Genomic DNA, 13,716 nt, shown 5'->3' on the forward strand with positions numbered 1-13,716 from the left:
GTGTGACTTTTGGAGATATGTTTCAATTCAGCAAAGCAGGTGATCTAATAATTGTGGCTAATGTGATTAGCACATGTGAAAATAAAGCCACAAGGCACAATTTTTAAGATCTTTTAGAAATAACTTGCAGGTGATTGGAAGTTCAAAGCTTCTTGAATCTGGAGATATGAACCAGTTTATTAAACAAATGCTAAAGTATTTTTAAAACTTTAAGAAATAAAAGCACTCTTCTATAAATCTCTTCTGGCATTAAGGCTAATATTATGTATCCATATTACCTCTTGGCATATTGGGGTCAATTCCCAGTTATATATCCATAATGGGAATATATTGGATCAAACCCATTATCCTTCCTGTTCTGAATTCTCTTTCTGATAACAGCACTAGTTTATAAAACTCACTTTTAATACCTTAGGGAAAAGCATATTTGTACTCTCAAAACAAAACTCAATGAAAACCTGAAATCACTAGAGTATCATTTTAGCTAGCTCTAGCTAGCTTCTCAACATCTTCCTATTCACCATCCTCTACCAGTTCTAAAAGTGTAAATAGTGATTGATGTGCTTTATCTTTCTCCATCTGCTGTCACCTCTAGCAGAGACTCCAGAGAGAAGAAATGTCCTAAAGTCAGATTTCTTGAGGGAAATAGACAGGTTAAAGGTTTGAATTATATCCACAGACCAAATAATCAATCTCTGAAGTATTGAAAGTAGAATATACAGAAGTACTATAGATAAATGATAAAGTTATTAAATTGAAGAAATGAAAATTTTAACAGGAACAGGTACATTATTTGGTGGTACACATAACCTTAGAACCATGAAGTAGGGTTTTTAGCAGAATGGGGAATCTAAAAACTTCCCATCCTGAGCACCTCCAATGACTTGTTTTAGAACTTTAAATTTCAAAATATGTGTTGATTAAAAGGAGAGATGATTGTCTTATGTGTATCAAAACCTCCCATATTCAGAACTAACAGAAAATAGCAGTGAGGGTGGAGAACTCAGTCTGTGCCAAACCCGATGAGGAAATCATCTTTCAGGCATAATTTTTTCCTGTTGTGTCTGATCAATTGCTACAGTGGAATTCAGTGAAATGATCCATACTGACTACTAGTGTGGTATTTTCCATACACCATATATATAGCCAGTATATAGTCAATTTCATTGGCATAGATTATATAGTCTCTCTTTTAGTTTCCTGAAAAACAAACCAAATTTCCTAATTTGAATCTTTATTGGTTTTGTCTTACACAAAGACAAGTTTCAACTTTAGAGAGCAAAATGCTTAAGAAAAAAGGAATGTCTGCATTTATTCAAAGAAAAATTGAAGGAAATCCATATAAATAGGTAAATTTTAAAGAGGTTCATATTCAATGTCCACTACACAGATATGTATTCTACCAGGATCTGGATGCTTTTTTTGTAACCCAATATAGGCAGGGGAATAAAGCAAGAATAACAAAAATCGCCCATTTTTGTAAGTACTGACTTTGTGCTTAGTGTTGTACCAGGCACTTTACTAAGAAAATGGTGAAGGAAGCAATGAAGATAAATACATCAGACCTGTGGTTATAGCTCTCAAGCAGCTCTAATCTAATTGGAGAATTGAATATGCATGTTGTAGTGTAAACAAAATAGATTAGGTAGATTAATAAAGAGTACTAATATATTATAATGATATGTTAGTACTCTGCTTCTTATTAGTCTCCTGCTTTCTCTGCTCTGTTTAAAGTAACCATGCAGAGAGTATATTTGCATTCTGTGGTTTCCTTTCCTGTCTCTCTTCCTAATATTTGGACTGACCATGGGAAAATTATTACTACTAATAATAATAACTACCCCTGATTTGATGACTGGATTCTTGTGTGCATTGTTTTGTTCAATTCTCACTTAAGTTCTTCTGAGGTCAGTATAATTCTGACAATACAGGTGACCATAAATGCAATTTGTCAGGCATAATCCTGCTCCACCCCTACTGTCCTAGCAAACTTTTCACCATCAAGAGTCTTCCAGTTTGGGTGATTATACTAAGTTGTCTTGATATGATGAAAAATGTTATTATCATAATCTAGCAATAATAGAAAAATATTTGATCCAAGGCTCTTGATGACCAATGGCCATATACAGAACTACTATTTATGTTCACCCTGGTTAAATTGTTCGGTTGCTTCCTTGCATATGAATGAAATGAAATCCTTAAAGTAAATGATCTCTTTCCATCTTTAAACTCTGAGATGCCAATTACAGGTTAACAAATTTGTGGGCTCATGATATGGGATACAAAATTTACACCAATGTTAGCAAATAGAATTGAAAATCAAGCAAAGAGAGAAGAGGAGAAATTGGAAAATGTAGCACATCATCTAATTCATAAGACAAGTGTAGCTTGTAAATTGTTGGAACAATTCAAGAAACTGGCCTCCCTTAACAATGTTCATGAAAAACAGGTAAGCATTTACAGCTGTAGCTTCCTGTGGGAGTGATGTCTCAAGAGCATGAAATGGTGTGTCTCAAGAGCATGAAATCTTGTGAAAACACCTGATTATTGTTGAAGGTAGTTTGCATTTATTTAAAACAAGTCTAGTTTATAATATAATGATATCTTCATTCAATTTTTTTTTTATTTTGCAAAGTATGATAATGCCTACAAAGGGTTGTTTGGCTCTGCTGTGATTTTAAGGTGCACTTCAGATTTATATTCTCCCCAGAGGATTATATTTTTCAGGGAAATGTTGACCGCATTTGCACCAGCTTTGACTTCTCGTATTCCCTTCTTTACCCTCATCTTATTGGATGCTTGCCATCAATATTAAATTGTCTTAATCCTGATTTTTCCACCCATTGCTGCTTTTGCAGTTGGCGCTGATTCTTGTGCCCCTTGAAAGGTACTTGTGTGGCAAAAGATTGAAAAAAAATTGGCAGTTCCTGCCAGGGTTAATGTAGAAAAATAAATCTCTTATATTGCCAGTTTGGATTTACTTTTCATTTTTAATGGCCCCAACAGATGTTGGAGGAATCCTCCACTTCCTGCATACTTCCATTTTTACAGCTGGTACTGCTTGACTGGTTCTTGACTTTGGGTGAGCAGTTCCTGGGTGTTTACACAGTGATTTATAGACAACCTCTCACTGTAGACTATGACCATCCTCTTCTTTTCTTACATGATTTTCCCTGAAACTAACTGATATCACTATCAATGCAGCCCTTAACTGCGTTTCTATAGCCTGGTGTTTCCTAGCAATTGATTCTTTCCCTCTATGCAACAATCTAAAATGCCTGTAATGTTAGCAATACTAATACTAACAATAAATGATGGTTATGAGGTACAAATAAGAGGTGACTTTCAAACTCAGACATTAGATTTTATTTTTTACTAGCTACCGTTATTGTTTCTTTTTTCAATTTTTCAAAACATTCACAATTCACATCTGGGCAGTTCACTTCTCTTGAGACTCTTTCCTTCCCTCTCCCCCTCCCTCCCTCCCTCCCTCCCTTCCTTCCTTCCTTCCTTCCTTCCTTCCTTCCTTCCTTCCTTCCTCCCTCCCTCCCTCCCTCCCTTCCTTCCTTCCTTCCTTCCTTCCTTCCTTCCTTCCTTCCTTTCTTCCTTCCTGTACTAGACTTCATGGCACTACTTTCTAGTTTATTAGGGCTGCTCTAACAAAAGATCACAAATGGTTGACTTAAAACATGTGAAACTTTTTCCCTTATAATTCAGGAGGCTAGAAGTCCCAAATCAAGGTTTCCAGGCCTATCCTCCCTCTAAAGCCTGAAAGAGTCCTCCTTTGCCTCTTCTAGTTTCTGAGGAATTGCTAACAATTTGGGCATTCCTTTTTGTGTAGCTGCATGACTCAAACCTCTGCTTTCATTATCACATCTCCCTATATGATGTCTTAACATCATCTTCCCTCTGGGTATATTTTTCTCTGTGTCCAAATGTCCCCTTTTCATAAAGACACCGTATCAGATTGGTTTGGGCTTCCCCTATTTACCTCATTTTAATATGATTACCTCTGTAAAGATCCTGTTTCCAAGTAAGATAGCATTCTGAGGTACTGGGGATTGGGACTACAACATACCTTTTTAGGAAGAGGGACATAAAGCAAAAACAGAAACATCCCACTAACAGCAGAATCTTTCTCATCCAGTGTTTCCAAAAGAAATTCTGAGCCTTTGGCACTTCAAAGGATACTGCAAGGCTAAAGGTGTGCTGCTGGCTGTTTCTCCTCTGTGACTTTTCTACACTGTTCATTTGCCTGGTTGGTTTCAGAGTTTCCATGGAAAAAGCATAATCAGATGCAAAATGCTCTTCCAAAAGCATTTGATTAAGCCACTAATTCAAACAATAGTCTATAAGTAGTTCTTTAATGTACTAAGTAAAATCTGTTTGGTAAACAACCTAACTTGAGAAAGACAAACTAAGCTATTGAGCTCTGTGAGAAACAAAATGATCAAGTATTACTAACACCAGCTGTGGGTTTTTCTTCTCCAATTTTATTACTTAGGCATATATCAAGGTTGCAGAGGTTACTAAGGAAACTTATCAATCTACAAGTTTAATGCCCTGTTCTAGCAATCAATAAAATCTTTTAAAATTCTGTTAAGAGAGAACATATTTGAATGGAGCAGTTTTAAGTCATAAGTATTGGAATATCTGCCTATGATTCCATCAAAGTGTTCCTTCAATGATAAATAACTTATAATTGTCATTGTCACCTCTATTAACATTTTTACTTGCTTCTAGAAAATTGAGGAAAGAAAATTGAACAGATATCTTGACTTATTTAACTAAGAACTATATGATATTACATTTATTTGGATGTATCATTATTAAAAATTAAGACTACCTATAAATAAATAAAGTATTTTTGAAGTTACTAATACAATCAAAATGTTTTAATATCCAATTTATATTTGCAAATCTCTTACATTTGTATGCTACTATAACCCTATGTCAGATTCAAACCATCTATCTTGGTACTTTGTTAAAAGCAGCTCTGTCAAATGTGGAAGTATACAAAATAGTTCATGATACATAGTACATATTGAGACAGGTCCTCATAGTTCTAAAGCAATTCTTCCATAAATTGATTTGAATTTTTGTTGATTTAAGAATCTATAAGGGAAAAATATGCATGTCAGTTGTTCAGACAAAACCAGTAATTGTGTGCCTAAATTATGAAGCCTTGTAATCCATTTGCTTTGACATCACACAGGCCTAGCTACTCTTACTTGGTCACTGGTGCTAGACCACAGAGTATTTATGTAGTGAGTTACTAAACAAGGTATGCTGGGAAAGTATGACACACTCAAGATGCTGGGCAAACTTATAAGATGACTTGGAATGAGTGATAAATTCTTTAAAACAGGTCTAAGTTAGGGACAGGTATTAGAGAAAAAACTAAAATTTATAGCTACCTGAATGCTCCTCTGGGGTACCCTTTAAAGTCTGTACCATCCTTGTCAGGTTGAGAAAAACCATCATTGGGTTTCCTGGGGGTAATTCAATCTTGCAGATGACTATTCCTCCACTTGGAAATCATTTGACTGTAAGTGAAAAACATTGCAAGAATTTTATTTAAATTTTTTATTTTAAAAATTTCAGGACATTTAAACACATGCCTGTTGATTTTTTTTTCCTTTTAGTTGATTTTTCATGGAGTTGATGGAGATAAAAAGATCAGCCTGGCAGCTTGCTGGCATGGAACTAGAGTGTTTAGGGTTTGTTTTGCCTTTTTGCAAGATTGGTCCACAAGAACTTTAAAAGGAGAAAAAGACGATGCAAATTAAATACGTTAGAAACGTATGTCCCATCTGTTTTTATTTCATTTTTAGAATAAGGTTTTCATACCTTCTTTTATTTTTACATTCTATGATACCACACTATAATGTTGGCCACCTCAGAGACAAACTAAATTAGCTATCCTGACCATATGGAAAGGAAAAGCTTTACCAGCTAAGGAAACAAATTTAACTCAGGCAAAAAGGCCTATGTGTTTTAGAGTTTAAAAAAAAAAAAATGTTGCTAAGTACATAGTAGGGGAATATAACCCACCTGCATAAGTGAAATTTGAAAAGAGATTTGGATTCTCCAAAATAGCTGTCTCTTTTCTTGGCGTCATTCAGGAATCACCCATATTTGAAGTGTCCTTCTGTTATATGCTATCATCTGGATGTATTTGTGAGGAAACGCACAATCAAAGTCCCCTTGAAAGGCCATCCATTGCTGTCTCTGCCTCCAAACGAATTAAACTAACCTTTCTGTATAGATCTTATCCCATTATGAAAACATGCTTCAACACTCTTCACACAAGAAAACTTCTCCCCTAATATCTTTTATTTTTTTTGAAAATTGAAAAAGACATGTCTTTGTAGAGAAAGAGATTTTGTTTCATTTTACAAAGGCCAATAGTGTCAAGCATTTGATAGAAGCTGTAGGCTATCATCATATTTTACCTGGAGAGAAACTTCATAAATTCACCATGTAAAATTGATGACTACTTCAGAAATCTAGCAATCTTAGTTTTTCATATCAACCACAGCAAAAGCATAGAGCTCACAGAAGTCAACCACATGTTTCTAACACCACAAAGAGTAGAGAAGTATCTGTCTAACGCTGGACCACTTCAGGTGTGTGTGTGGAGTTATTTACAATGATTGAGAACATCAGATTATATGCACAACTCATGAAAACAAGCCAAATAGATTGGTAGAGAAGTTTCAACCAAAAGAAAGTTTACTAAAGTCTTTTCTATCAACTTGACTATATTTCTCAACACAAGATCATTTGGCTATGCTGAAGTTAAAAAACAACTTTATTTCATCAAAATGATAGTCAAATATATAAGTGAAGGTATACGTTTTGATAATTTTTCTATAAACTATGGAACGGCTTTTTTCTGGAAACTCCTACTAGCAGACATTTCACCAAAGTGCATACCAATTACTAAAATTACTGGAATGTATTCAAGATGTGTCTTCATTTTTTTTTGTACTAACAGAGGTGGAATTACAATAACAGTTTCCTTTCCCAAATCATGAACCACTCACTGTTATCATCCTCTAGCCTGGAAGATAACCTCCCAACTTTGAGACACCAAGCTGGTGGAACATCTTTGAAGTACTCTATCATTCTCCTATGCTAAAGCCAATTATTTGCCCCAAATGAAAAGAACTACTCAAGCAAAATAGAATTGGTTGAGAATATATGGATTTCTTAGGTAATATTGACACCTAGATTTTCCAATTAATTTTTGTATTGATATTAGAATAACCAGAGAAGACAGATTTCTTAACACCAGTTAAAGGACCATCACAGCCTCCAGTTGTCATGTTTGTCAGTAGGACAATGGTTTGAACTACATAAATAAATACTTCTTTTCTATTATTTCTTGGGACTTCTTAGTGTTTGTATTTAACTCTAATAATTGTCATAGTCCAGTTTATGATCAAGCATAAAGAATGAATGTGTTTCCTCAAAAACACATGATGTAATTTACATTATCAATGTAGATGAATTCCACTGAAGGTGTATATCAGCCTGAAACAACTCAGCCACCAACACAGTCAATACATCATCTGTGTGTTGTTAGGTAGGACATTATGAAGTGGACAAAGAATGGCCATGTTTTTTTTTTTTCAAGGAAGAAAAATAACTGTGAAAAATCTAAATAATATCACTGAATATGCTGTATTTTCTCTCTGCTCTAGTTAAATAAGCCAGATATCAAAAGTGAGGTTTTTTTTATTTTTAATTTAGAGCGTGCTTTTTAAACAAAGGGATTAAATTCTTGCAATGGCCAATGAAAAGGAAAAAAAAAAAAGAAAGTACATCTTAACTTGAGAAAAATCAGTTCTTCCTAAAACAAGGTTTGAGAAAAGAAAGTATAAATAAATAATAGGTCTGTCTTCTGGTGGAAAAATCTTGAAAATATCTTTAAGGGATACACTGAAATTCTTATATTTTATTTTTTGCAATGTCCTAAATAAAAGTTAATAGCAGACATACATTCATATGCACACACACAATGCAGGATAATCTACTTATGTAGATGTTCTTTGTTCAAAATGGTCAGAATGACTTACAAAATTGTTTATGGAGGGCATCAATTTCAGAATACAAACATCCATAACAAAGCATATACATAACAGGGCCCAGCCATATATAATAATCTTACTACTTTGCTATATGATATAGTATTTGTACCAGGAATATTTAGAAAATGTCAATCAGTGAGTGGGGGGATAAAAAGGAATAACATGAAAATTGCACATTTTTGTAATAGTTGAAGTTCAATAATTCAACTAAGGAAATTTAGGACCATTAATGAATATTGAATGAAAGTATTCTTAATGCTTATTAAAAGGTAGCTACAGTTTGGCAGCTACAGTTGGTCCAGATGTGTAAGTGGCAACTCAGGAATCTCCTTTTTATTATTAGATGTTGTCTTTAATGAATGGATCCCTAAAAAATCAAATAAATAAAAGCTGAGAGGCAATAATTTTGATAACACAGACGTTAATTTTACACTGTGGATCAGGCCCTCTTCTATGTCCTTTGCATATAGTAATCTATTAAATTCATAAAATAAGCTGGGATTTGACATTTTACAAATGAAGAAATGTACAAACAGAGCAGGTAAAGAGCTATCTAATAAACTACTAATTATTATGTATGGACCAGGCTTTGTGAGAAACCATTGAATAAAAATAATAGAATACAGAATTAAATCTTGGGGGAAAATCCACTGATTCTTACCATGAGTGTGGGAAAATCATTGGGTTCTTAGCTGGTGCTGTTCATCCTTGCCACTATCCTTATCTTGAAGTGTGGGAGAAAGCACACACAATAGAAACAAATATTCCAAAGATCTCTTAGATGGTCTCACTCAAGTGCCTCCAAGTTTAGCTGTACTTTCCCCTTACTTTTGTCACATGTACTGATGCCTACACCAGAGTGTAAATTCTCACAGCTGATGGTCTACTTTTTGATCTTCCTGTATTATTTTGTGCCTAAGTGTTGATTGGGGTATTAATAAGAAATCTTTTCATTTGTCCTTCAAATCATTCACATTATTTGTATGTATACAATACATAATTTAATTCAATATTATATGAATTGATGAAATAAGAATGCTCAAAGAAAGGAAAATTCTGTTTGTATGGAAACCAAAGTCGAATGCTTTGGAAGACTTGATAAAGGCGGTGCTATAAGGTATTGTTCCGAATTGGGTATGGGCAAGACATCTGTGAAAAACTGGAAAAAAAAAAGGTCTAGAAGGAATCTGCATTTAGTTTAGTTTGTATGGATTATTGAATTTTTACTCTAAAGAAAGAAAAAATAGAAATTATAATCATTAAGTTATAAATAGATTTGTAGAAGAGAATACAAACCCCCAACTTTCAACGCTAATGCAAAGAAAGGCTTCAGCCCTACACAAAAATGTTGGCAAGTAAAATATATTTTATATATATATATATATGTGTGTGTGTGTGTGTGTGTGTGTGTGTGTGTGTGTGTTTTAAACTTAACTTATAGACTTAGATAGGTATAATGTATCTGATTCTAGGATTCCTCAGATCACTTTTTAAAGTAATCAAGCAACCATCCTAATGGTTACAGTTAATTGTATTTCTACAATGATTGATGATTAGATCTAAATTATATACTCATTTTATCTATTTTGCTTGCATGTTTAATATTGAGTAAACAATCAGAATTTTCACAAAGGCCAGAGCCATTTTTAACTATTTAAAGGTTTAATTCAATTATGTTATAATGAAAATATAAATATCTGCATGAAGACACTTGCATTTTTAGTACATTTTATGGCATGTCAAATAGAGAATTTACTTCCAAAAAAAAGTTTTGGCAAACCAGTAATTTAGGGGACTTCAGACTACATAGTCCTTAAAAAGTCTCTAGGTAGACTGTGAAATTGTCTCATAGGCCTCCATAATTTAAATTTTTAAAAGAAACATCTTGATATTTATGTTTGTCTTTTTTTTTCTCCAAAGCCACTATTCTTTTTTACAGATTATATTCAGTATGTGTTGAAACACAAAAATGGCAGGCTTCTATAACTGGTACATTTATTAATAAGCCCAAGCCTGTACCAGATGGGCAGGTGAAAATGTGATTATGAGGTGTATGGAGATGGTTCCATCTCTGTTAATACACGTCTCTCCAGGTTACTTGTGCGTCTGTTATGCTCATGAATTCACTTCATGATTATTCTTGAAGGCACTTAAAGAGGCGATCTTACAATGTAAAAAGGTCTACAGACGAGAAGCTGTTCCCTCTTTAAACACAATCACAATAAATGTTTCTCCCTGTTTCCTAACAATCAAATAAACAGAAAGATGGCAGCATTTTCCCTGGCAGGTTTAGAAAGTTTGATGCTGAAATATTAGTTTGCACATCTAAAGCTAAAGTGAGTTTGCTATTTAGTAGGTAAAATGCAAATGGAGGCTTAGGTTGTACCCTGCTACACCATTCTTTTGGGAAATACACATGGGGCAGACAAAGCCAAACCCCATCCAGGTGGTAGAATTCCCCACATATTCATTTGGGCTGAAACCTTCAAATGTCAGGTGCCTGGAGAGCTCATTTAATGAAAGGGTTATCTCTGCCAACCAGTCAGTAGTTGATTTTTTTTCCCACCAGAAGTTGTGAAATATTATTTATGTATGTAGAAGACAGGGGCTTCCTGCCGTTGCTGTTTACTTGTGGGTTTGGGCAAGTTTCCTCCTTTCCAGAAAGCAAGTTTTCCATAAAAGCAACTTTGCAACAGTCCCACTCCTTTTGTTTGGTACCTCAGGCAAAAAGCTTTCCATGGCATTGAAATCATTTTCATTTAAAAACAGGGAGCTCAGATGAACCAGTTCTTTATTGAAAATACAAAAGAGAGAGAGGAGGAGAGAGGCAGTAAGGTATCCTTGGTTAACTTTTTAGTTATTTAAAAGTAGCTTGTTGAAGATTGAATATTTCTATGTTTCACTAGAGCCTTTAAATATAAAAGAGATATGAGACTATATCTGACACCATCAGGCATATTATATTAAAATTTATGAACAACTTCATCAAAAACCACTTTCCCTCTCCTGCATAGAGACAGATTTGTTCTGACATAAACGTTACATGGCTGGTTGCAGCCTCAGATTAATGCGAAGACCCTGGCGATTCCTTTTAGACGTTATTTTATGAAATAATACCTGTCAGCTGCTGCCTGATCCTAGAAAAGGGGGCAGGTTTTCCAGGTCATCTTGCCATCTGTCAGCTAAAGCTCATCTGTCCCTCCACATTACCACCTGATCTGTGCTAACAGGCCTCACGGGGAGGCCTGCTTCATTGGCCCAGTGGGAACCAGGGAAAGAGACTGCGTGAGGACATCACCTGTGATGCTGAGATTTAATTATCGCTGAAGTGATGAAGATGTGCACGCAGATTGAAATGCTTTTGAATAAATTCATGGAGCAGGATATGCTCTACCCGGCTCTCTGGTTCCCCCTCCCTTCATTTTCTCCCTCTTTACCCCCAACCCTCAGCCAAGTGTGCTTACTATTTCCAACAAAGGCTTCAGATCCCCCCATAGATATGTGCAAGTGCATCCAGGGAAAAGACACACATACACACACACACGCACACACACATGCATACACAGACAACTAAATATTCTCACCAAAGCACCAAACTAAAGTTAAAGAACAAACTACATACTTGGAAGAAAATTTGCCTCTGCCTTTTACAGCAACCGTGATTATTTTCTGCCAAAGTTCCTTGTTATCAAATTTTAAAGCCGTATTGATTGTTGCTGGCTTGAAAATCAGATTTCATTGTGGGGCCAGCTTTTGACCTAGGGTTTTACTCAGTCTGTGGCGACACCAGTGCAGAGTTACCTGGGGTCTCCTGTGGAGAGTTAATGCGAGAGTTCACAGTGGAGGTGGAATGTGGTAGAATATAAAAGGTAGAGAAGGGCTTAGAAAGCCCCCGGAAACCCCTGTGACTATGGGCTCCCTCACGTCCTCTGAATCAATACCCTGCACAAAAGTTATTACAGGTCCAGGCCTTTTTGCCTTCAAAGCTGCTTAGGCAGTATGTGGCATTAATTCTCTCCTGTACAAAAATGTAGTTGATAATCACCTGGCAGAGAAAAGGATTTAGGACTGGAACAGCAGATTTCCTAACAGATTACAGAATAAAACCTAGTTTCTTGGGATAACTCAGGATAATTAACTGTAGTGAAATACGTTACCCTCGTTGATTTATACCCATGTGATACCTTTGTTAGATGCAACCACAGAGAAACATTTATGCCATTATGTGAGGCGAGATCTGATTTCTACCCTGTTCTAAACATGCTAGGCAGCACAATACCAGTTTTTATTTTCCTGGTTTTGGGGAGCCTGCCTTCAGTCTAGAGGCCAATTATTAAGCAAGCACTTAACTCAATTGACTCCTAATTATAAAGTTACAAAAGAAAATCATACACTGCAACCAGTTCCTTTTCCTGCCACCTCATGAACACAATTGCTCGGCGCTCAACTGCCCTTGACCACATGGCTGTCAGAAGTTACAGAATTTCATTCCCACCATTGCTTTCAGAGCAGGATACTCCTTCCTAAGAAAAGGAAGATTTGGAATAGCCGAAGAAGACCCATGGGTTTTTCTAGAACAACAGTAAACCGAAATTGTATATTTCCTTTTTTTTTTTAAGAGAAATCATGAGCAAACATTGCCTTAATTCACATTTCAAAAATAATTACCACGGATCTAAGACATTTATCATGTTGTCATTGGAACCTGGGAAAGGTTATTCTTGTGGTACTTCAGGTCACAAACAGGAATGTATTATTAGAAACTAACACACAGGCTATCCAAGAGATTCCTGCGGGTAAAATAGAGGTCCATTGGCTTCAGAAGAAGATGACAGAAATGAATTAGGTAACAGGAGCCCACAGAAACTTATCAGGCTCTGAGTGGTCAGTTTCCAAAGTAACTTCTATCCATTACTTTATGCAAGTCTTATGAGAAAATGTGGGAAAGTCACAATTATACTTTTCCAAGATTTTTATTCTCTGAGATTACATAGATTTTTTGAGGCTATTATTTTCAAATAATTTCAAGAAAAATTTAAATATGACTATCATATACATTATATTTTAAATATGTATAAAATATAAATAGAAAGTTATATAGTAATGTTTTAAGGAAGAATTATTGTACATTGTATATTTGTCAATAGATATATTTTTGTTAGTAGACTTATTACACTTTACATTCTATTGAGTGCTAAATTCTACCTGTATTACGTGAGAATGCTACTAGAAAGTCAGAGTTAAGTAATGAGCATGTCTCCGTAGTATATACCGTGTAGCTGCCAGTACAATTTACATGTATACTCTACTTACAGAAGACAAATGAGATTTATTTTGGATAGCTTTGGGTGAGTGGGGTTGCCTCAGCAGCTTGAAGTAATGCTATGAAATCAGCAAGTATAGAGGGATGAGGAATTAATGAAGCATAAATAGAAAACTAATGAACCTACTGAGAGTTTTTCACTGTTTTGGTTTTGGGGGAGTATAGGGAAAATTATGTATAGCACACATAGCTTCTTAATATGATTCTGACCTCTGGGTGACCAGTCAAGTTTTCAACAAAAATCATTATCTATGTAGAATGTTTTCATTAAACAGTAAGAAAATATATATATATATA

The 13,716-nt window shown here is 35.1% G+C and overlaps 1 protein-coding gene across 1 annotated transcript in view; it reads left to right on the forward strand.

Moving 5' to 3' along the window:
* Window positions 1–2,269: 2,269 nt before the first annotated feature.
* The window catches only part of Arhgap15 (Rho GTPase activating protein 15), a 366,446-nt gene continuing 354,999 nt past the window's right edge, over window positions 2,270–13,716 (forward strand). Inside the window, exon 1 of the mRNA XM_077794408.1 lies at window positions 2,270–2,449. Coding sequence (XP_077650534.1) covers window positions 2,270–2,449 — 180 coding nt within the window. The remainder of the gene's footprint in view (window positions 2,450–13,716) is intronic.

The sequence above is a fragment of the Urocitellus parryii genome, chromosome 1, assembly GCF_045843805.1.
Source record: "Urocitellus parryii isolate mUroPar1 chromosome 1, mUroPar1.hap1, whole genome shotgun sequence".
NCBI classification, from domain to species: domain Eukaryota; kingdom Metazoa; phylum Chordata; class Mammalia; order Rodentia; family Sciuridae; genus Urocitellus; species Urocitellus parryii.